General features: G+C 42.0%; 1 protein-coding gene across 3 annotated transcripts in view; it reads right to left on the bottom strand.

Moving 5' to 3' along the window:
• Positions 1-1349: 1349 nt before the first annotated feature.
• LOC122564565 (uncharacterized) overlaps positions 1350-22897 on the bottom strand; it is a 98693-nt gene continuing 77145 nt past the window's right edge. For all 3 annotated transcript variants that reach the window (XM_043719654.2, XM_043719652.2, XM_043719653.2), the window contains exon 2: positions 1350-2799. In XM_043719654.2, the coding sequence (XP_043575589.1) occupies positions 2058-2789 (732 nt within the window). In that variant the 5' untranslated portion in view covers positions 2790-2799 and the 3' untranslated portion in view covers positions 1350-2057. The remainder of the gene's footprint in view (positions 2800-22897) is intronic.

Here is a 22897-nt window from a genome sequence, read left to right as displayed (position 1 = left end):
AGTCCATGGTACCTTGAGTGATGGTGAAGCCCAATTTCTTGGTAAAGTCATATGCACACTCCCTTGACTTCTTTTTGTTCAGAGACAAACAATAGAGTTTTCTCTCCTAAAATTCGGAGCTTCCTCACCTTGCAGAGTTGTAACAGCTTTTCTGTTAGTCAGTAAATATTCATTTATTGACTAAGGCTTTGCATTGAACCTTCATTCGTGCTCTCGGATGGACATGAAAGATCCTTGCATTCTTTCAAGAAGAAAAGTGGAGTTTTCTCTGGTATCCTATAAATATTTATTAAAAGCAGATTTTCTGTGCTTTATCATTGTTGTTTCTTAGTACTTCCTATACACAATTTGATTACCCCATTCCCTACATTAGTGGCTACACTTCAAAACTATTTCATTTTTTGTAAAGTCTTTGGGATGGCCTATGAAAGTTATTGTGTATATGTCTATTTTCCCTGTTATTGAGGATTAAATAAACAATGTTTCATAACAGGAGAAAGTAAAAAGGTATGAAAAAAACTAGGTGCCATGTTTGGGACAGTTTTTTGTTCCTCTGCCTAACTCTCAGTTGTTGCTGCATCAGTGTGAGTCATAGTAATCTCTAACAATAATGTCAGGCCTCTGTCACTGTGCATTACTTGTGGCATCCCATAATGTGCAAAGCCTTTCCACTTAACACAATTAAATGGAGCAATATATTTTCGCAATTGAACGGAGGAGTTGGCAGATGATATGTGATGTGGGTCCAACAGACAAAAAAAATCATCAGTTCTACCAATGAAAGGCATTAAAGGGAGAAGCCAGCAACTTTGTCAGATCTTCAAAAAGGTACACGTGGAATTATTATTATTATGAAAGAAGGAACAGAGTGGAGAACATTCATTTCTGCTCCTGACAGGAAGGGCTTTGTCTCATTCAGGTCTTTCAGCAAACTGGAATTAAGGTTTCTCCACTAATTTGTAAATAGCAACTGTTAAAATATCGGAACTTAGAAATTCAGCTCAATTTCAAATGGATGAGGAATAAAAGGTTCATTTGCCTGATGTACAGTAGAACAAAAGCAGAGGAGGAAAACATATTTATGATTTGATAGTTGTACTGCATAATATCACAGGTTATTTCCTAGGTTTAGTTCCTTTTGTAAATCCATTAACATAAATGGCAAAAACATATTGAGCATAATGACATCATATCTCTTAAGAAACTGACAAATGGATTCTTTCTTCATTAGCTCTAACACACTACAGCTTTAGTGTCTCAAGGATTGTATTGTATTTTTTCAAGAAGCCAAACTGCATCATTGAAACAGGTTTATGAGTTAGAATAAAAATAATTTCAAACTGCTTTGGTTATTTTTACATGACTTTTATTACTGTTGCACCATTAATACAGCCACATATAATTCCAATGCATCCATTTTACAATTCTCATCATTTTCAACATGTGCTGTGGTAGTGGAGGCATTAGTGACACTGAATGGAGGAGAAGCTGGAACTGTAATGAATGCAGACTTGTTTGCAACTTGCTGTGAAACAGAACTACAGGTGCACCCAACAACGGACATGCATTAACTGATCAAGAGAAATCTATATAGGAAACGTACAATGAGAAGTGTGTGTTAGTCTGAAGTAACTTTGAGACAAAACTATTGTTCCTGGTCTGTCATGAGAAAGGGAACATGGTGGCTTATATCTGACAGCTGGTTGTACCTCACTGTGTAAAATCAGGTGGGAATACAAAGGTGTTATCTGAAGATCTGATTAGTTTGGCACAGTTCCACTAACTATCACTCAGCAGAGTCATAAACATTATTCACTATGTTGGATTGAATCAGTGAGGCACATCATTTACAGCTGTTGAGACTTTCATTCCACTCACTCAACTTCCAGACATCAATATTTAAGTCCAGCAATTTTCCAAATGTCGCTTGAAATATCCTGATGTAATTTCTGAGTATGGGATGTTTGGATGTTTTCTGGTAAAAGACAGTGGATCAAGTTTGTTAGTACAGTCGGAATTTAATGCAGGTTGTGAATGGTTGTTGAATGAGGCTATCATTATTCTTGCGCAGCTAACGTTTGATCAGTAATGGCTGAAGAATTCTCTGAAGTTGTAACATCTGCTGGAGTAGCACTGTCTGAGACTTCAGGAACAGCTGGAGTAGAGATTGGTGCATCTACTGCTGGTGTCTCCTGGGAAGAAACAGCATCAGTGGTGCTTGAGGCAGAGTCCAAATTTTGGGGCTCTGCTTTTTTACTTTCTCCTTGAGCCACAAGAGTAGATGCGACCTCAGTCTGTTTGGCTTCCACTTCAACCATGCTTGAACACTTCTCTTCTGTTTTGCTTTCAGGAGCAGGTGTTAGGGTTTCAGAGAGCTGACTGGATGTCACTTCAGTGCTGGATTCAGGCACAGCTGAAGACTGGCCATCTGCAGAACTACTCATAGGGGCAACCTCGGTTTGTTCTGTTGGCTTTTCTGCGGTTGGTTCTGTAGACAGAGGCTCTGTTTTGGCTTCAGTGGAATCTTGTGGCTTTTCAGCTTCAGGTTTTTGAGTTTCCTCTTTTTTCACTGTTTCTTTATCTTCTTCCTTAGTTTCAGCTGTGTTGTTTGCAGCCTGACTATCTTTGGCCTCTGATACATTTCCACCTTCTTCAGATGTTTTGGCCTCTTCCTGCTTTTCCTTTTTTGCCTCTCCATCCTCTGCTGCTGTTCCTTCAGCCAATTTATCAGCGTCTTTGTCGCTGGAAAGTTTATAATTCTTCTTCTTCCTGTTCAGTGCGTTTCCCATTTTATATGCTCTGTAAAGAATAATAAAGGTGAATAAAAATAAGGTTGACTGTCTCTTTCACATTAATTAATATTACATGGCAATGATCTTGGATGGAGAATATAATCCAGCATGATAAGTTTACACAGTTAGTTCCTATTATAAATTTATAATGGAAATACAATGATAAAAATGTATGATTTAATGTGAGTTGAGAATAAGGCCTCCATTCTCTGGTCTGGTTTTTCCTTCATTCTCTGATTGGACTCCCCTCAAAACTAATTTTCAACAACAATGGTGCAGTCTGGACCTAGAAGGTTCTGGTCTTGAAAGCACAAATATCTAAACAGTAAAAAAGAGATTCGTGGAAATTATGATGGTACAACTGATCACACAATCCTGACGTCACTAATTGAGAAAACACAAATCTAGAATGAGTCTCTGAAGACAGAGAGGGTTCAGGCACTACACCAGCCTACTATACACAGGTGTAAATGAAGGCACTTTAAAGAAATACAGAATTATTTACTTTGTGATAAGGAGCAAACTGTATATCAGTAGGCACAGACAGCCCAAGATATTTCTGATTTGGAGATGCTGGTGTTGGACTGGGGTGTACAAAGTTAAAAATCACACAACACCAGGTTATAGTCCAACAGGTTTAATTGGAAGCACACTAGCTTTCAGAGCGTCGCTCCTTCATCAGGTGATCCTATATTCCTGACAGATATGTCAAACTGCACGAAACAGGAATAGTTTAAAGCAAAAGATAAAGCAGTGCAGCAGTCAGGGACAAAATTTCAAGCAGGAGAAAGTGAGGACTGCAGATGCTGGGGATCAGAGCTTAAAAACGTGTTGCTGGAAAAGCGCAGCAGGTCAGGCAGCATCCAAGGAGAAGGAGAATCCCTAAGCCCTATGCCCGAAACGTCGATTCTCCTTCTCCTTGGATGCTGCCTGACCTGCTGCGCTTTTCCAGCAACACATTTTTAAGCACAAATTTCAAGCGCCAGAATCTAAAATTAAAATAGAATCCAAGTGACAACGCTGAAAAGGGATCACCAAAAAACTTCACAGAAAAAGAACTGGAAAAGGGTTGACCCCAAATTTCGGAAAACTTGAAAATAACTTGGAGAATATACACTGAAAAATGAGATACTTCTTTGTTGAGCAAAAATGCATGTATTTAACTAATTTTTTTGAATGATAGTACCTCAGAATGAATGCATGAGAAAATTTGGGCAAGAATTTCAAAAGCCATGCAAAGATTTCAATTAACTTAAAGCGGAAGCATCACTTGGTGCTGCACAAAGATGCTAAACCTGCTTGTACACTACCAGGAATTTCTCATTCTCCAATGGGTAACAGATTAAAAATGGGGTCATTTTGCCAGTGACAGAATTGACACAATGGTGTCCAGGGCTAATAACAGTTCGCAAGAACTCAGATCATCGAACATAGAACATTACAGCGCATTACATTGGGCGTCTGTATTGCACTGCCCTGTGAAACCATTCTCGTCCACCTGCCTGTCCAATGACCATTTAAATGCTTGTAAAGTTGACGAGTCTACAACTGTTGCAGGCAGTGTGTTCCACACCCTTACTACTCTGAGTAAAGAAACCAACTCTGACATCTGTCCTATATCTATCACCCCTCAGTTTGAAGTTATGCACCCTCGTGCTAGCCATCACCATCTGAGGAAAAAGGCTGTCACTGTCCACACGATCTAACCCTCTGATTATCTTGTGTCTCAATTAAGTTCTTCTCTCTCTAATGAAAACAGCCTCAAGTCCCTCAACCTTTCCTCGTAAGACCTTCGCTCCATACCAGGCAACAACTGAGTAAATCTCCTCTGAACCCTTTCCAAAACTTCCACACCCTTCCTATAACGTAGTGACCAGAACTGCAAGCAATATCTCAAGTGCGGCCGCACCAGAGTTTGGTACAGCTGCAGCATGACCTCATGGTTCCGAACCTTGATCCCCCTACTAATAAAAGCTAACACACCATGTGCCTTCTTAACAGCCTTATCAATGTGGGTGGCAACTTTGAGGGATCTATGTACATGGGCACAGAGATCTCTCTGCTCATCTACACTATCAAGAATCTTACCATTCACCCAATACTTTGCATTCTTGTTGCTACTCCCAAAGTGAATCACATCACACTTTTCTGCCTTAAACTCCATTTGCCACCTCTCAGCCCACCTCAGCAGCTTATCTATGTCTCTCTCTAACCTACACCATCCTTCAGCACTATCCACAACTGTACTGACCTTAGTGACGTCCTCAAATTTACTAACCTACCCTTCTACGCCCTCATCCAGGTTGTTTATAAAAATGACAAACAGCAGTGGACCCAAAACAGATCCTTGCAGTGCATGACTAATAACTGAACTCCAGGATGAACATTTCCCATCAAGCACCACCCTCTGTCTTCTTTCAGCTAGCCAATTTCTGATCCAAAGCACTAAATCGCCCTCCATCACATGCCTCTGTATTTTGTGCAGTAGCCTACCATGGGGAACCTTAATAAAATGCCTAACTGAAATCCATATACACCACATCAACCACTTTACCCTCATCTACCTATTTGGTCACCTTCTCAAAGAATTCAATAATTTTTGTGAGACATGACCTACCATTCATGAAACTGTGTTGACTATCCCTAATCAACTTATTTCTGTCGAGATGATTATAAATCTTATCTCTTACAACCTTTTCAACACTTTACTCACAACCGACGTAAGGCTCACTGGTCTATAATTTCCAGGGTTGTCTCTACTCCCCTTCTTAAAAAAGGGAACAACATTTGCTATCCTCCAGTCTTCTGGAACTACTCTTGGAGACAATGACAACATAAAGATCAAAGCCAAAGGCTCGGCAATCTTCTCACTGGCTTCCCAGAGAATCCTAGGATAAATCCCATCTGGCCCAGGGGACTTATCTATTTTCACACTTTCCAGAATTTCTAACACCACCTCCCTGTGAACCTCAATCCCAGTTGGTCTAGTAGTCTGTTTCTCAATATTCTCCTCAACAACACTGTCTTTTTTCAGTGTGAATACTGACGAAAAATATTCATTTCGAGCTCCCCTCATCTCCTCCGACTCCACGCACAACTTCCCACTACTGTCCTTGATTGGCGCTAGTCTTACTCTAGTCATTCTCTTATCCCTTATATACCTATAGAAAGCCTTAGGGTTTTCCCTGATTCTATCCACCAACCTCTCATGTGCCCTCCTCACTTGTCTTAGTTCTCTCTTTAGGTCTTTCCTGGCTACTTTGTGACTCTCAATTGCCCTGAGACTTTGCATCTCATCCTAACATAAGCCTTCTTCTTCCTCTTGACAAGAGAGTCCGTAAACCATGGCTCCTGCGTTCGACAACTTCCTCCTGTCTGACAGGTACATACTTATCAAGGACATACAGTTGCAGTTCCTTGAATAAACTCCACATTTCTATTGTGCCCATGCTCTGCAATTTCCATCCCCATCCTATACATCCTAAATCTTGTCTAATCACATCATAATTGCCTTTCCCCCAGCTGTAGCTCTTGCCCTCTAATGTATACCAATCTCTTTCCATCGCTAAAGTAAACATAACTGAATTGGAGTCACTATCACCAAAGTGCTCACCTATCTCCAAATCTAACACCTGGTCAGGTTCATTACCCAGTACCAAATCTAATGTGGCCTTGTCCCTTGTTGGCCTGTCTACATACTATATCAGAAAACCTTCCTGCACAGAATGGACAAAAACTGACCCATCTAAAGTACTTGAACTATTCCCAGTCAATATTTGGGAAGTTGAAGTCCCTCATAACAACTACCCTGTCATTTTCGCTCCTACTGAGAATCATCTTTGCTATCCTTTCCTCTACATCTCTGGAACTATTCAGAGGCCTGTAGAAAACTCCCAACAGGGTGGCCTCTCCTTTCCTGTTTCTAATTTCAACCCACACAACCTCAGTTGACGCGTCCTCAAATGTCCTTTCAGCAACTGTAATACTGTCCTTGACAAACAATGCCACACCCCCACCTCTTTTACCATCTTCTTTACCATCTAAATCCTAGAACTTGTGACAACTACTCCTGTCCCTGCTCTATCCATGTCTCTGAGATGGCCACAACATCAAAATCCCAGGTACCGACCCATGCTGCAAGTTCACCCACCTTATTCCAGATGCTCCTGGCATTGAAATAGACACACTTCAAATCAACTTCTTGATTGCCCATGCCCTGTTGTGACCCTGAAATCTTATTTTGGACTTCCCTACTCTCAACCTCTTCTATACGTGAACTACAATTTAGGTACTATTCCCCTGCTGAATTAGTTTAAACCTTCCTGAGAAGCATTAGTGAATGTCCCACCCAGGATATTGGTACCTCTGTGGTTCAGGTGAAGATCATCCTGTTTGTAGAGGTCCCACCTACCCAGAAAGAGCCCCAATTATCCAGGAATCCAACACCCTCTCTCCTGCACCATCCCTGTAGCCACATGTTCAACTCCTCTCTCTCCCTATTCCTCGCCTTACTAGCACGTGGCATGGGTAACAAACCAGAAATACCAACTCTGTTTGTCCATTCATTTGTGGATGATCTGAGATAAGCTGCAGAGCTCGGCTGAGAGGTGACAAATGGAGCTTAATGCGGAAAAGTCTGAGGTGATTCACTTTGGAAGGAGCAACAGTAATAAAGATTACTGCGTCAATGGTAAAATTTTGGGGAGTGTAGATGATCAGAAAGGTCTCAGTGTCCATGTGCATACATCCCTGAAAGTTGCCAACCAGGTTGTTAGGGTTGTTCAGAAAGCATACAGTGTGTTAGCTTTTATTCGTAGATTGATTGAGTTTCGGAGCCATGAGGTTATGCTGCATCTGTACAAAACTCTGCTGCGGCCGCACTTCGAGTATTAAGTACAGTTCTGGTCGCTACATTTTCAGAAGGATGTGGAAGCTTTGGAAAGGGTGCAGCGGAGGTTTACTAGGATGTTGCCTGGTATGGAGGGAAGGTCTTATGAGGAAAGGCTAAGGGACTTCTCTCTAACAAGAGAGAAGGGTGAAAGGTGACTCAACTGAGACATATAAGATAATCAGAGGGTTAGATAGGGTGGACAGGGAGAGCCTTTTTCCTCGGATGTGATGGCTAGCACAAGGGAACATAGTTTTAAACTGAGAGGTGATAGAGACAGGACAGATGTCAGAGGCAGTTTCTTTACTCAGAGTAGCAGAGTGTGAAATGCCCTGCCAGCAACAGTACTAGACTTGCCAACTTTAAGGGCATTTGAATAGTCATTGGATAAACATATCGATGAAAATGGAATAGTGTAGGATAGATAGGCTTCAGATTGGTTCCACAGGTCCATGCAACATCGAGGACTAAAGGGCTTGTACTGCAGTGTAATGTTGTATGTACTTTCTCACTCAGTTACAACAAAAGAGCTGTAAGAAGCTCCATCCTTTTTTAGCAATGAGCAAGTTTTTGCATAAAACTGAATGAGAGTCGTGGGTTCCTGCAGACATCCTTAGTCAAAGAGTTGAGATTACTGACTTAATTTATTTCACCATTCAAGGTATTGCTTCAACTATCAACTCTTTGGATCACCTCTGTGCCAGAGATTTTCCAAAGGACAATGTAGGAATCCTAAAAGGGAAACATGAAATCATTTACAACATGGATAACATCTTAGTGCATTATAAAAAAAAGGAGGTACATGACCAGTGTATCAAAGACATATTAAAGATGCTACAGAACATAGGCCTTACACTAAACATGAGAAGCCAATTCTTGAAAATGATGATTACATTTCTTGGACACACTGTCCAAGAGCAAGGCATAATATTAAATCCAAGGAAGGCTGAGGCAGCAGTGAATTTCTGATGCAATATTGTGTAAATAATGTAGTAAACTTCTTTGGGATAACAGATTAAGTAGGAAGGTTTATCCTCAGCTGAGCCAGTCTTACTCAACCTAGAAAGGAGCTTTTGAAGAAAGGTCAACAATGACACTGCCATCAGGAACAGACTACAAACTTTTGACAACCAGAAAAATGTTACTTTGTCTTAATCTGTCAACACATCATAGTGCAGTCACTTTACTGGCCTTGGAGATATCCTCCACAGGACTAGGAGCAATCCTTAATCAAGTACAAATTTATGGAACATGAAAATCAATCTGCTTTATATCAAGAGCTTTGATGGAGATCAAACTGAGTTACACAGTCATTGAAAAAGAAAGATTAACAGTTAAATTGCAGTGTGAAAAGTTTCTAGATGATCTCATGAGTCTGAGATAGACCATAAGTCAGTAACATTGGTAACATTATTAAAATAGAAAGAAATCTCAAAAATGCTTCCATGCATACAATGAAGAAGGCTTAGACTGATGAATTAAACTATGGGATAATTTATGTTCCAGGCAAGATCTAAGCAATGGCAGGTGCATTCTCAGGGTAGCAGTAGATTGATTAGAAAAAGAGGATCCTAATCTTGTTGAAGTAAAATCTTATTCTACAACAATAACCAAGACTTTTTGATAATCTGAGGGAAATGGAAACCAATTTGTGCAGCTCAAAAATCTGGCAAGGAGTGTACATACATCAGGAGGAGAAAGATGCTGGAGATCAGAGCTGAAAATGTGTTGCTGGAAAAGCGCAGCAGGTCAGGCAGCATCCAGGGAACTGGAGAATCGACGTTTCGGGCTTTCCTGAAGAAGGGTTTATGCCCGAAACGTCAATTCTCCTGTTCCCTGGATGCTGCCTGACCTGCTGCGCTTTTCCAGCAACACATTTTCAGCAGTGTACATACATCAGCCAATTGTACCTGCAAGGAAGATTTGAATATTATCCAGCAGACTCAGGGTGGCAAAGATACCAAGATTAGAAACAACATTTGGCAATAATAGAAGACTTATTTGTGGACAACCATAGAATGGTTATACCAAAGTTGATGAGATAAGAAATTCTACAGAGACTCTATGGAGGATATTTAGGTATGATTAAGAATGCAATGATGTGTGTTGGCCGGGCATTGTGAAAGACATACAAGATTACATTTTGTTGTTCCAAACATGCGCAGCACACAAACAAGCGCACACAGAGCCAATGCTTTCCACCAGATTTGTGGAAAGGCTATAAGGAGAGCTAGCATTGGATTTGTTTGATTATAGAACGATGGATATTGTCTCAGTCAACTATTATTCAAGATAATTTGAAATGGCAAGACTTCAAAACACCCCTAACAGTCTCAGAGATCACAGCAGTGAAAAGGATTTTTGCAATACACAGTTCCCAAATGAAGAATAATCAGTCAATGGATCTCAATCCATGAATGGGGAATTCTGAAAGTTCACTTTAGAGGCAGGAATTAACCAGGTGACAAGTTCTCTAGACCATCTTCAATCAAAAGTATAGGCTGATAACATAAATAAGACTGAGAAGTCACTGATTTGTAAGAATACATAAAAAGAGCAATCACTGGTTAATGAATACTCACCACAGGAATTGCTAATGGGAAAGAGGTTAAAAACAAATGGACCAGTTTTGGAACATCACCTCAGGTCAAACGTGGCCTCTCAAGACCGCAAGAAGCAAAACTATTAGAGAAAGCTACAGCAAGATGCAGCTGACATGGCACAACACGGATAAACATACAAACCTTCAATTTTAAAGCTAGGGCAGAAAGTATGGTTAACGAGCAAGAAGTCAGAAGCCACAGTCATCAGACAATCTGAGCAACTGAAATCTTACATTGTCAGAGCACCTGAAGGATCATTCAGGAGGAACGTGAAGTCTTTGATCTTACTCCAAGCCAAGAAAGGATACTGAGTATGATGAACACAGAACATGGGACAGCTACACCTGTTATACATCAGACAGTGTGTAGTGATACAATTATTCCAGATGCAACACAATATCATCATCTTACTGATGAACACAAGTGAACCAGATTGGGAGGTCCAGTGAAGTTCCAAATCAGGCAATTAGGGGAAGGAAAGGTGGTGATAACAGTGACCATGATGTTACTGATTACAAAGGCTATGCAACTGATTAGAAATAAGCTACTAAAATAATATATATGAGTTGATAGAAATTTGAGGGTGGGGAGGACATGATATAACAAAATTCATGTAACTGATCACATTTGGATAATAATGGAACAGTATAGGTTCGACGAGCATCACAGGTCGGCACAACATCGAGGGCCAAAGGGCCTGTACTGCGCTGTAACATTCTATGTTCTATGTTTCTGACATCAGTAGGAGAGAAAACACCAGTCGAAAATGAACGTGAAAAGAGAGGTTTCAGACTGGGGAGCTGTCTTTGCTAAGTGATTTGGTACAGGTGTAAATACAGAAGTATTACAGTACATTAAGAGTTGAACAGCCTTACTTAGTAACAAGGAGAAAGCAGAACAGGAACAGTGTATATGCTGATCTCCTCAGCCCAAGGTATTACAGATTGGAATTTCACAGTGCAGGAAGCAGGTCTGGCTTAAAATTCAATGTGCTGCACCTAAACCAAAAATGGTAACCATTATGGGCAAAGTGTGACCATGGATAAGAATTCTGTTCTGTTGAATCTCCACATGTTAATCCTTCCATAGGATGCAGCACAAACTCAGTGAATGCATGCCCCATCAGGACAGGAGTAACTCCTCAATCGTCTGGCCTTAGTGGTACTGAAATATTCAGTTTTAATGTTCAAAACATCTGCTTAGAAAGGTCTTTATTTTGGGTCCCTTGAACTTGTTTCCCTGTTGGCAAACCCCTAGTTAAAGGAAGAGGGGAGGGCATGCCAGGAGCAGCTCCAAACATACCTAAAAATGAGGTGTCAATCTGGTGAAGCTTCAAACAGGAGTATTCATGTTCCAAACAATGCTAGCAGCATCCCACACAGATCAGATTTAAGCTCTGAAAACCTGCCACATCCTATTGTGAATATGGTAGATAAGTAAACAAGTCACTGGAAGGGGAGGCTCCATAAATATCCCAGGCATTAATGATGGAAGAGCCCAACACTTCAATGCAAAAGATAAGGCTAAAGCATTTGCAATCTTCAGAAGGAAGACCAATTGGATGATCCCTCTCAGCCTCTTCGAATGGTCCCCGACATCACAGATGCTAGTCTTCATCCAATTTGATTCACTCCACATGGTATCAAGTAGTAGCTGGAGGCACTGGATACTGCAAAGGCTACTGGCCCTGAGAGCATTCGGTAATAGTACTGAAGATTTGTGCTCCACAATTAGCTGCACACCAAGGCAGACTGTTCCAATACAGATACAATACATACATCTAATGTGGAAAATTGTCAGTTATGTTCTGTCCACAAAAAGCAGGACAAATTCAGCCTGGTCAATTACTGCCCCATCAGTCTACTCTTGATCATCAGTAAAGTGAGGGAAGGTGTCATCAACAGTGCTATCAAGCATCACCTGCTCAGTGATGCCCACTTTCAGTTCTGCCAAGGTCACTCAGCTCCTGCCCTCATTACAACCTTAGTTCAAACATGGACAAAACAGCTGAATACCAGAGATGAGGTGAGAGCAGCATTTGACACAGTGTGACATCATTTATTCTGAGCAAAGCTGGAGTCAATGGCACAAAGAAGATACTTGTGATTCCGAGAGGTCAATCATTTCAATCCTACTGCATCTCTGAGTTCCTCAGGGTAGTGTCCTAGGTCCTATCATCTTCAACTGCTTCATCAATAATTTTCCCTCAATAATAAGGACAAGAGTGGGGGTGTTCACTGAAGTTTGCACAATATTTAGCCCCCTTCACAACTCCTCAGTTTTTGAGGCAGTCAGTGTTCATCTACAGTGTGACCTGGACTACATTCAAGTTTGAGGAGGTCAGAGGCTAGGAATTTTGTGGCACATAATTTACCTCACAACCCTGCTATGCTTATCACCATCTACAAGATATAAGTTGGGAATAACCTCTGAGGGGAAGCATTGGCATAGTGATATTATTTCTGGATTGTTAATCCAGAGATCCTGGAATTGTCTGGAGACTTGGGTTTGAATCCTGCCATGACAGATGGTGGAATTTTAATTCAATAAAAATCTGGAATTAATTGTTGATTGTCAGAAAAACCCATCTGGTTCACTAATATTACTTAGGGAAGGAAAGTACCATCCTTACCTGGTTTGGTCTACATGTAACTCCAACCCACAGCAATCTAGTTTACTCCTAACCACTCTCTGGGCAATTAGGACAATAAATGTTAACCTAGCAAGTGATTCCCTCATCCTGTAAATGAATTAAAAACAAATATGGTGGGAAATCTTTCAATTTTCCTGAATGATCGCAATTGAAACAACAGTCAAAAAGCACCACACCATCCAGGACCCAATTAACTTGCTTTATTCCCACCACCTTCAACATTCAATCCCTTCACCACCAATGCTTCACAGCAACAGTGTGTACCATCTACAAGATGCACAACTGCTATTCATCAAGACTCAGATATTTCCTTCCAAACCCACATCTATTTCCAACTATAATGATAAGAGCAGCAGATATATGGGAACACCACTGCCTGCAAGTTCCCCTCCAACAGACTCACTATCGTGACTTGAAACTATATCAGTGTTCCTTCACTGTCACTGTGTAAAAATCTTGGAACTGCTTCCCTAACAGCATTATGGGTATCTCGACATTTCATGGATTACAGCGTTCACCAGCATCTTCTCAAAGACAACTAGCAATGGCAACAAGTGTTGGCCTGAAATGCATTTTCATGGATAATTTAAAAAAGGTTATTACTGAGTCAGGCAAAGGTAAAGGACTATGGATAGGGCAAATAGACAAGGTTTTTTTCTCTGGGTTGGGGGAATCTAGAACTAGAGGGCACAGGTTTAGGGTGACAGCAGAAACATTTAAAAGGGATCTAAGGGATAACTTTTTCACGCAGAGGGTGGTGCATGTATGGAATGAGCTCTCAGAGGAAATGGTAGAGGCTGGTACAATTGCAATATTTAAAAGGCATTTGGATGGGTATATGAATGGGGAAGGTTTAGAGGGATATGGGCCAAGTGCTGGCAAATGGGACTAGATTAGTTTGGGATATCTGGTCAGCATGGATGAGTTGGACTGAAGGGTCTGTTTCCATGTTGTATATTTCTAAGACTCTATGACTGTTTTTAGGTTAACCAGTAAAGCAGGAAGCTGCTGATGACAGATTCCCTGTTTGAAGAAACCTAATTTGTTAATAGTTAGATACTGATAATTTGCTGTAGTGCCTCATTGCTGGAAGGCCATATTAGTTTGCTTATAGATTGAATAAAAAGACTTTGTTGTGGTTCTGTTCACCGAGCTGGGAATTTGTGTTGCAGACATTTCGTCCCCTGACTAGGTGACATCCTCAGTGCTTGGGAGCCTCCTGTGAAGTGCTTCTGTGATCTTTCCTCCGGCATTTATAGTGGTTTGTATCTGCCACTTCTGGTTGTCAGTTCCAGCTGTCCGCTGCAGTGGCCGGTATATTGGGTCCAGGTCAATGCGTTTGTTGATAGAATCCTTGGATGAGTGCCATGCCTCTAGGAATTCCCTGGCTGTTCTCTGTTTGGCTTGACCTATAATAGTAGTGTTGTCCCAGTCGAACTCATGTTGCTTGTCATCCGCGTGTGTGGCTACTAAGGATCGCTGGTCGTGTCGTTTCATGGCTAGTTGGTGTTCATGGATACGGATCGTTAGCTGTCTTCCTGTTTGTCCTATGTAATGTTTTGTGCAGTCCTTGCATGGGATTTTGTATACTACGTTGGTTTTGCTCATGCTGGGTATCAGGTCCTTCGTTCCGGTGAGTTGTTGTCTGAGAGTGGCTGTTGGTTTGTGTGCTGTTATGAGTCCTAGTGGTCGTAGTAGTCTGGCTGTCAGTTCAGAAATGTTCTTGATGCATGGTAACGTGGCTAGTTCTTTGGGTTGTGGCATGTCCTCATTCCGTTGTCTTTCCCTTAGGCATCTGTTGATGAAATTGCGGGGGTATCCGTTTTTGGCGAATACATTGTAGAGGTGTTATTCTTCCTCTTTTTGCAGTTCTGGTGTACTGCAGTGTGTTGTGGCCCTTTTGAATAGTGTCTTGATGCAACTTCGTTTGTGTGTGTTGGGGTGGTTGCTTTCGTAGTTCAGGACTTGGTCTGTGTGTGTGGCTTTCCTGTATACCTTTGTGGTGAATAAAAATACTTTGTTTATAGTACTCTGGAACATTGACTCTTTTGGAAATCCTGTGAAACCAGGAGGAACTTAGAGCTTTAAACATAAGATTATGAGCAGATTCATGTTGAAATGTTGGGAAACTTGGTGACCAATTTGAGACCTTGCATCATATCTCATGAAAGGCGTCTCATATCTCATTGCACTCAGACACCTGGCAGCCAGCAGTCAGCCTTCCCTCAGGATCAAGAATTCCAGGTGGAAAGCCTGTCCTACACAGAATGGCAATGCTCTATATTTGCCAAGGACACTGTGACTGCTGCTGATAAGCCAACACCGAAGCTCTCAGGTCAAGGAAGGGCACAGAGCACAGATGAGTGAGGAGGGAGTGATATGATAGGGTGGGGATTACAGAACTAAGAAGTTGAAGAAGGTTAGGCAACAAGGGCAAGGCAGGGACCCCTCACTTCGCAGTTCCAGGTGCTTTATTCAGGGTCTCAGTACTGACAGAATCCCTCCCCCAGGAGCTGGCAAACATGTCAGGGCTTCTTTTTCCTCTGTCAAACCATGTTCCTACCTCTGCCAGTGGTATGAGACACATAAGTGGGCATTATTTGGGACAGAAAGGTCATTCATTGTCCTTCCCATCAAGTGCTTAATCAATGTGGAGTTGATTAAGTATCCCCCATGCAGAAATGGGGGAATACACTCTATGTTTCCATGGAGAGTGTACAGTAATTTATAAAAAATTAAGCATTTGGTAATATTAGATGTTAATAAGGAATATCCAATAGACAATAGGTGCAGGAGTAGGCCATTCTGCCCTTCGAGCCAGCACCATGATTCATTATGATCATGGCTGATCATCCTCAATCAGTATCCTGTTCCTGCCTTATCCCCATAACCCTTGATTCCACTATCCTGAAGAGCTCTATCCAAGCCTTTCTTGAAAGTATCCAGAGACTTGGCTTCCACAGCCTTCTGGGGCAGAGCATTCCACACACCCACTACTCTCTGGGTGAAAATGTTTCTCCTCAACTCTGTTCTAAGTGGACTACCCCTTATTTTAAAACTGTGTCCTCTGGTTCGGGACTCACCCATCAGCGGAAACATGCTTCCTGCCTCCAGAGTGTCCAATCCTTTAATAATCTTCTACGTCTCAATCAGATCCCCTCTCAGCCTTCTAAACTCAAGCGTATACAAGCCCAGTCACTCCAATCTTTCAGCATAAGATAGTCCCGCCATTCTGGGAATTGACCTCGTGAACCTACGCTGCACTCCCTCAATAGCCAGAATGTCTTTCCTCAAATTTGGAGACCAAAACTGCGCACAATGTTCCAGGTGCAGTCTCACCAGGGCCCTGTACAGCTGCGGAAGGACCTCTTTGCTCCTATACTCAATCCCTCTTGTTATGAAGGCCAGCATGCTACTAGCTTTCTTCACTGCCTGCTGTACCTGCATGCTTGCTTTCATTGACTGATGTACAAGAACATCTAGATCGCGTTGTACTGCCCCTTTACCTAACTTGACTCCATTTAGATAGTAATCTGCCTTCCTGTTCTTGCCACCAAAGTGGATAACCACACATTTATCCACATTAAACTGCATCTGTCATGCATCTGACCACTCACCTAACTTGTCAAGGTCACCCTGTATTCTCCTAACATCCTCCTCACATTTCACCCTGCCACCCAGCTTTGTATCATCAGCAAATTTGCTAATATTACTGTTAATACTTTCATCTATATCATTAACGTACATTGTAAAAAGCTGCGGTCCCAGCACTGATCCCTGCGGCACACCACTGCTCACCGCCTGCCATTCCGAAAGGGAGCCGTTTATCACTACTCTTTGTTTCCTGTCAGCCAACCAATTTTCAATCCAAGTCAGTATTTTGCCCCCAATACCATGCGCCCTAATTTTGCTCACTAACCCCTATATGGGACTTTATCAAAAGCTTTCTGAAAGTCCAGGTATACTACATCCACTGGATCTCCCTTGTCCATCTTCAGAGTTACGTCCTCAAAAAATTCCAGAAGTTCAGTCAAGCATGATTTCCCTTTCATACATCCATGCTGACTCTGACCTATCCTGTTACTGCTATCCAAATATTAGTGTCGTAATTTCATCCTTTATAATTGACTCCAGCATTTTTCCCACCACTGAGGTCAGACTAACTGGTCTATAATTCTCTGTTTTCTCTCTCCCTCCTTTCTTAAAAAGTGGGACAACATTAGCCACCCTCCAATCCGCAGGAACTGATCCTGAATCGAGAGAACATTGGAAAATAATCACCAACGCATCCACCATTTCTAGAGCCACCTCCTTCAATACCCTGGGATGCAGACCATCAGGCCCCGGGGACTTATCAGCCTTCAGACAGTCTCTCCAACACCACTTCCTGCCTAATATAAATTCCCTTAAGTTCAGATCGTTCAGCCACTATTACACCTGGGAGATTGCTCGTGTCTTCCCCAGTGAAGACAGATCTAAAGTACCAATTCAACTCTTCTGCCATTTCTTTGTTCCCCGTAATAAATTCACCCGTTCCTGTCTTCAAAGGCCCAATTTTAGTCTTAACCATTTTTTTTCTTTTCACGTACCTAAAAAAGCCTTTACTATCCTCCTTTATATTTTTGGCCAGTTTACTTTATTTTTTCTTTGCGTATTTCCTTTTTAGTTATCCTCTGTTCATTAAAAGCTTCCCAGTCCTCCGATTTCTCACCCATCTTTCCTATGTTATACTTTTTCCCTTTTGTCTTTATATGGTCCTTAACTTCCCTCGTCAGCCACAGCCACCCCTGCCTCCCTTTAGGATCTTTCTTCTTTTTTGGAATGAACTGATCCTGCATCTTCTGCATTATACCCAGAAATACCTGCCATTGTTGTTCCACTGCCATCCCTGCTTGGGTATTGCACCATTGAACTTTGGCCAGCTCATCCCTCATAGCTCCATAGTTCCCCTTATTCAACTTAAATATTGTCCAATTCTACCCTCTCCCTTTCAAACTGCAGATTAAAGCTTATTGTTTTGGTGGTCACTACCTCCTAATGGCTCCTTCACTTCGAGGTCTCTGATCAAATCCGGTTCGTTGCACAACACCAGATCCAGAATTCCTTTCTCCCTGGTAGGCTCCAGCACAAGCTGTTCTAATAATCCATCTCGGAGGACCTCCACAAATTCCCTTTCTTGGGGTCCAGTACTATCCTGATTCTCCCAGTCCATCTGCATGTTGACTAGCTTTAAGCTTTTCACTAATTTAGTATTTTGGTTATCAAGGTGGACAGGAAAGTGGAGTTGAGCTCAAACTCTTACTGAAAGGCAGAGCAGGCTGGATGGGCCAAAAGACCAAACCCTGCTCCCAGTTTGTCTGTTGAATGTAGGTATGTCGTAGCATTGCTGACTTAACCAGTGACACCCACATTATATCACCAAATAAAAAAAGCCTGACTACCAAATAATGTTCAGTAATTGTAAATTTTAGTTTATTACAATAAAAGCCTTAAAGTGTGAAATTGTCAGCTGATCCATTCTGTCAATTGTTGAGAAACTCATATCTGTTTTTAGACATGTTATTGATCACAAAAGGAGTCAGAACAACTCACTGATTTCCATGTTTACATCAGGGAACACAAAGATGCCTAAATGTCCAGCTGTGGTGAGGAAGGCTCAGGATCTGGCTCCCACATTCTCATTTGGAGATTTGACACCTGCATTTTCCAGGGATCAGGAAATGGGCAGCAAAAGGGGGAAGGGGTGATTGCTCAATTTGTAGGTGCCTTCATTAGCACTTCTTTCTAGGCAATGGAGCAGCAATGCTTCCCACAGATCAATTTCTGCCACTGATTGTGTACTTTTTTCCATTCTAATCACTGTCTCATCCCAACCACACCCCTCACCCCCCTCCCCATCCTGACCCCTCTCTTCCCTCCTGAATTCTGGGATCTGTCTTCAAGGATTCGTGATAGATACAGGACAGATGTCAGAGGTAGTTTCTTTACTCAGAGAGTAGTAAAGGTATGGAATGCTTTGCCTGCAACAATAGTAGATTCGCCAACTTTAAGTACATTTAAGTCATCATTGGACAAGCATATGGACATACATGGAATAGTGTAGGTTAGATGGGCTTCAGATTGGTATGACAGGTTGGCGCAACATCGAGAGCCGAAGGGTCTGTACTGCGCTGTAATGTTCTATGATCCATAACTATAGACTGCTGACATTGTTTTTTATCCACCAGCGGTCCATTTGTTTGACTGGTGGGAAATGGAGTTGAAATATATAGGTGAAGCTAACCACAATAAATTCAGCAAGATTTCCATGTCCTCAGGCTGTTGCTTCACTTGGTCACTTTTCCTAACTCTCCAGAAATATTGGGGTAAATTGCTTCATCACCCATTCTCCATTTTCCAACTGTCTTCTTCTGCCATGTCATCCTTCATTAGAATACACATTACAAGTATACCCAACATCCAGCAAGCAAAATGACAGAGTCACAAGATAACAATCAGGAAGTGGAACCCTTCGTCTACAGTCAGGGCCTAATGAAGCTAATTACAGCATCCAGAATGACAAATGTTGGTACAGTAGGATAATGATTATTCTCTAGACATCCAAAGGATTAGCATCCAGATGAAGCAGTGCTTCACCTGCACTCAATCTAGTCCACTGTATTCACTGTTCACAATGCAGTCTGCTTTACACTGGAGAGATGAAACAGAGACCGAGTGACCGTTTTACAGAGCACCTATGTTTATCTGTAAAAATGACCCCGAGTTTTTTGTTGCCTGGCACATTGACACATCACTGTGTTCCCATGCCAACACTTCTTTCTCAAGTTTGCTGCAGTGTTCCAGCAAGGCTCAATGCAAGCTGGAGGAACACCACTTCATTTTCTGCTAAGGTACCTTACATTCTTCAGGGCTCAGCATTGGAGTTTAATAATTTCAGTGCATGAACATCTCCTTCCTTGTGAATTACCCCGCCTCACAATCCCAGGTCTTGGTATGAAATGGGTTGCTTTCAGCACACCAAACCCATCATCACCATCTAGCTTCTATTTTTCCTTAGCTTATTAGCAACATTTTCTTCATCTGCTAACCTTTTTCTTCTCTCTATCTGGGCTATGTCTGTATCGAACTATTAACTCCTTTTGCCACTAACTCCCATCATCAGTAGAAATGCCACATTTTCCTAGTTGCTTCTTGTTCTGAAAAAGGTCACTGGACTCAAAATGTTAACATTGTTTTCTTTCCCCAGAAGATGCTAGACCGACCAAGTTCCTCCAGCAATTTCTGTTTTTGTCTTAAGTCATCCAGAGCCAGCATTAATGATCTTGATACAAAATGCACCATCACAGCTGCTGGAGAATATAAAGTGAACTAGTTAATTAAATCTGATGTAAAAAAGCATCTCAGCAATGGCAGCCATAAAATTAGAAGGCTGTTATAAAAATCCATTTGGTTCACTAATGTCCCTTAGGAAAGGAAATCTGCCATCCTTACCTGGTCTGACCTAAGTGTGACTCCAGACCCACAGAAATGTGGTTAACTCTTAACTGAACATAGAACATAGAACATTACAGCGCAGTACAGGCCCTTCAGCCCTCGCTGTTGTGCCGACCTGTCATACCAATCTGAAGCCCATCCCACATACACTATTCCATGTACATCCATATGCTTGTCCAATGATGACTTAAATGTACTTAAAGTTGGCGAATCTACTACCGTTGCAGGCAAAACATTCCATACCCTTCCTACTCTCTGAGTAAAGAAACTACCTCTGACATCTGTCCTATATCTATCACCCCTCAATTTAAAGCTATGCCCCCTCATGCTCGCCGTCACCATACTTGGAAAAAGGCTCTCCCTGTCCACCCTATCTAGCCCTCTGATTATCTTATATGTCTCTATTAAGTCACCTCTCAAACTTCTTGAGAACAGCCTCAAGTCCCTCAGCCTTTCCTCGTAAGACCTTCCCTCCATACCAGGCAACATCCTAGTAAATCTCCTCAGCACCTTTTCCAAAGCTTCCACCTCCTTCTCATAGTGTGGTGACCAGAACTGTACACAATACTCCAAGTGCGGCCGCACCAGAATTTTGTACAGCTGCAGCATAACCTCATGGTTCCGGAACTCAATCCCTCTATTAATAAAAGCTAAAACACTGTATGCCTTCTTAACAACCATGTCAACCTGGGTGGCAACTTTCAAGGATCTGTGTACATGGAGATCTCTCTGCTCATCTACACTACCAAGAATCTTACCATTAGCCCAGTACTTTGCATTCCGGTTACTCCGACCAAAGTGAATCACCTCCGCATTAAACTCCATTTGCCATCTCTCAGCCCAGCTCTGCAGCTTACCTATGTGTAACCTACAACATCCTTCGTCACTATCCACAACTCCACCGACCTTATTAACCCACCCTTTTACGCCCTCATCCAGGTCATTTATAAAAATGACGAACAGTAGTGGACCCAACACTGACCCTTGCGGTACACCACTAGTAACTGGACTCCAGGATGAACATTTACCATCAACCACCACCCTCTGTCATCTTTCAGCAAGCCAATTACTGATCCAAACTGCTATATCTCCCACAATCTCATTCCTCCGCATTTTGTACAATAGCCTACTGTGGGGAACCTTATCGAACGCTGAGGAGGACACTCAGTTAATAGAAATCAAATAAATGGGGATGTTTGCAGCAAAACCAACATCATCTTCATATCTTATGTCTTGTGTGAATGGATAGAAATTGTTTCAGGAATGAGATGACAGGTCTGATTTTTTAGCTGAGCTGCCTCAGGCAATGTGGCCACAAAACTGAAAGGATTACCAGATAATGTTTAACCTTAAAAGGAAAAAGAACTAAATAACCAATTAGAGAGGTAAATGCTTATGAGAGGTCATATTTTACACAATATAGAACATAGTAAAGTGCAGCACAGTACAGGCCCCTCAGTCCTCGATGTTGTACCGAGGATCAATCCTAATTGAAAATAAAATAACCTAACCTATGCCCCCCTCAATTCACTGCTGCCCATGTGCAGTCACTTAAATGTCCCTAATGATTCTGCTTCCACCACCACCACTGGCAACATATTCCTTGTGCTCACAACTCTCTGCGTAAAGAACCTACCTCTGACATCTCCTCTATACCTTCCTCGTAACACCTTAAAACTATGACCCCTTGTGACAGTCAATCCTGCCCTGGGGAAGAGTCTCTGGCTATTGAATCTATCCATGCCTCTCATTACATACCTCGATCAGGTCATCTCTCTTCCTCCTCCTCTCCAGACAGAAAACTCCAAGCTCAGTCAACCTCCCCGCATAAGACAAGCCCTCCAGTCCAGGCAGTATCCTGGTAAACATTCTTCGCACCCTCTCCAAAGTCTCTGTATCTTTCATATAATAGGGCAACCAGAACTGGACACAATATTCCAAGTTTGATCTCACCAGGATTTTGTAGAGCTGCAGCAAAACCTCGCGGCTCTTCAATTCAATCCCCCTGATAATGAAAGCCAATACACCATATGCTTTCTTAACAACCCTATCCACTTGGGCGGCAACTTTGAGAGGTCTATGCACTTGATCAGCAAGATCCCTCTATTCCCCACACTGCCAAGAATCCTGTCTTTAATCCTATATTCAGCATTCGGGTTCGAGCTTCCAAAATGCAACACTTCGCTAATCCAGGTTGAACTCCATCTGCCATTTCTCAGCCAGCTCTGCATTCTGTCTATGTTGTGCTGCAGCCTACAGTAGCCCTTGATACTATCAATGGCACCTGTAACTTTTGTGCCATCAGCAAACTTACTAACCCACCCCTCAACCTTCTCATCCAAGTCATTTATAAAAACTACAAAGAGCAGAGGCCCCAGAACAGAGCCCTGCGGGACGCCACTCACCACTGACCTCCAGGCAGAATATTTCCATCTACAACCACTCTCTGCCTTCTGTCAGTCAATCA

Source organism: Chiloscyllium plagiosum, unplaced genomic scaffold, assembly GCF_037043375.1.
Source record: "Chiloscyllium plagiosum isolate Xiang-an unplaced genomic scaffold, Cpla_swu_hap1 HiC_scaffold_34, whole genome shotgun sequence".
NCBI lineage: Eukaryota > Metazoa > Chordata > Chondrichthyes > Orectolobiformes > Hemiscylliidae > Chiloscyllium > Chiloscyllium plagiosum.
The sequence above is the reverse complement of the archived record's forward strand: the minus strand, read 5'-3'. Positions and strand labels throughout refer to the sequence as shown.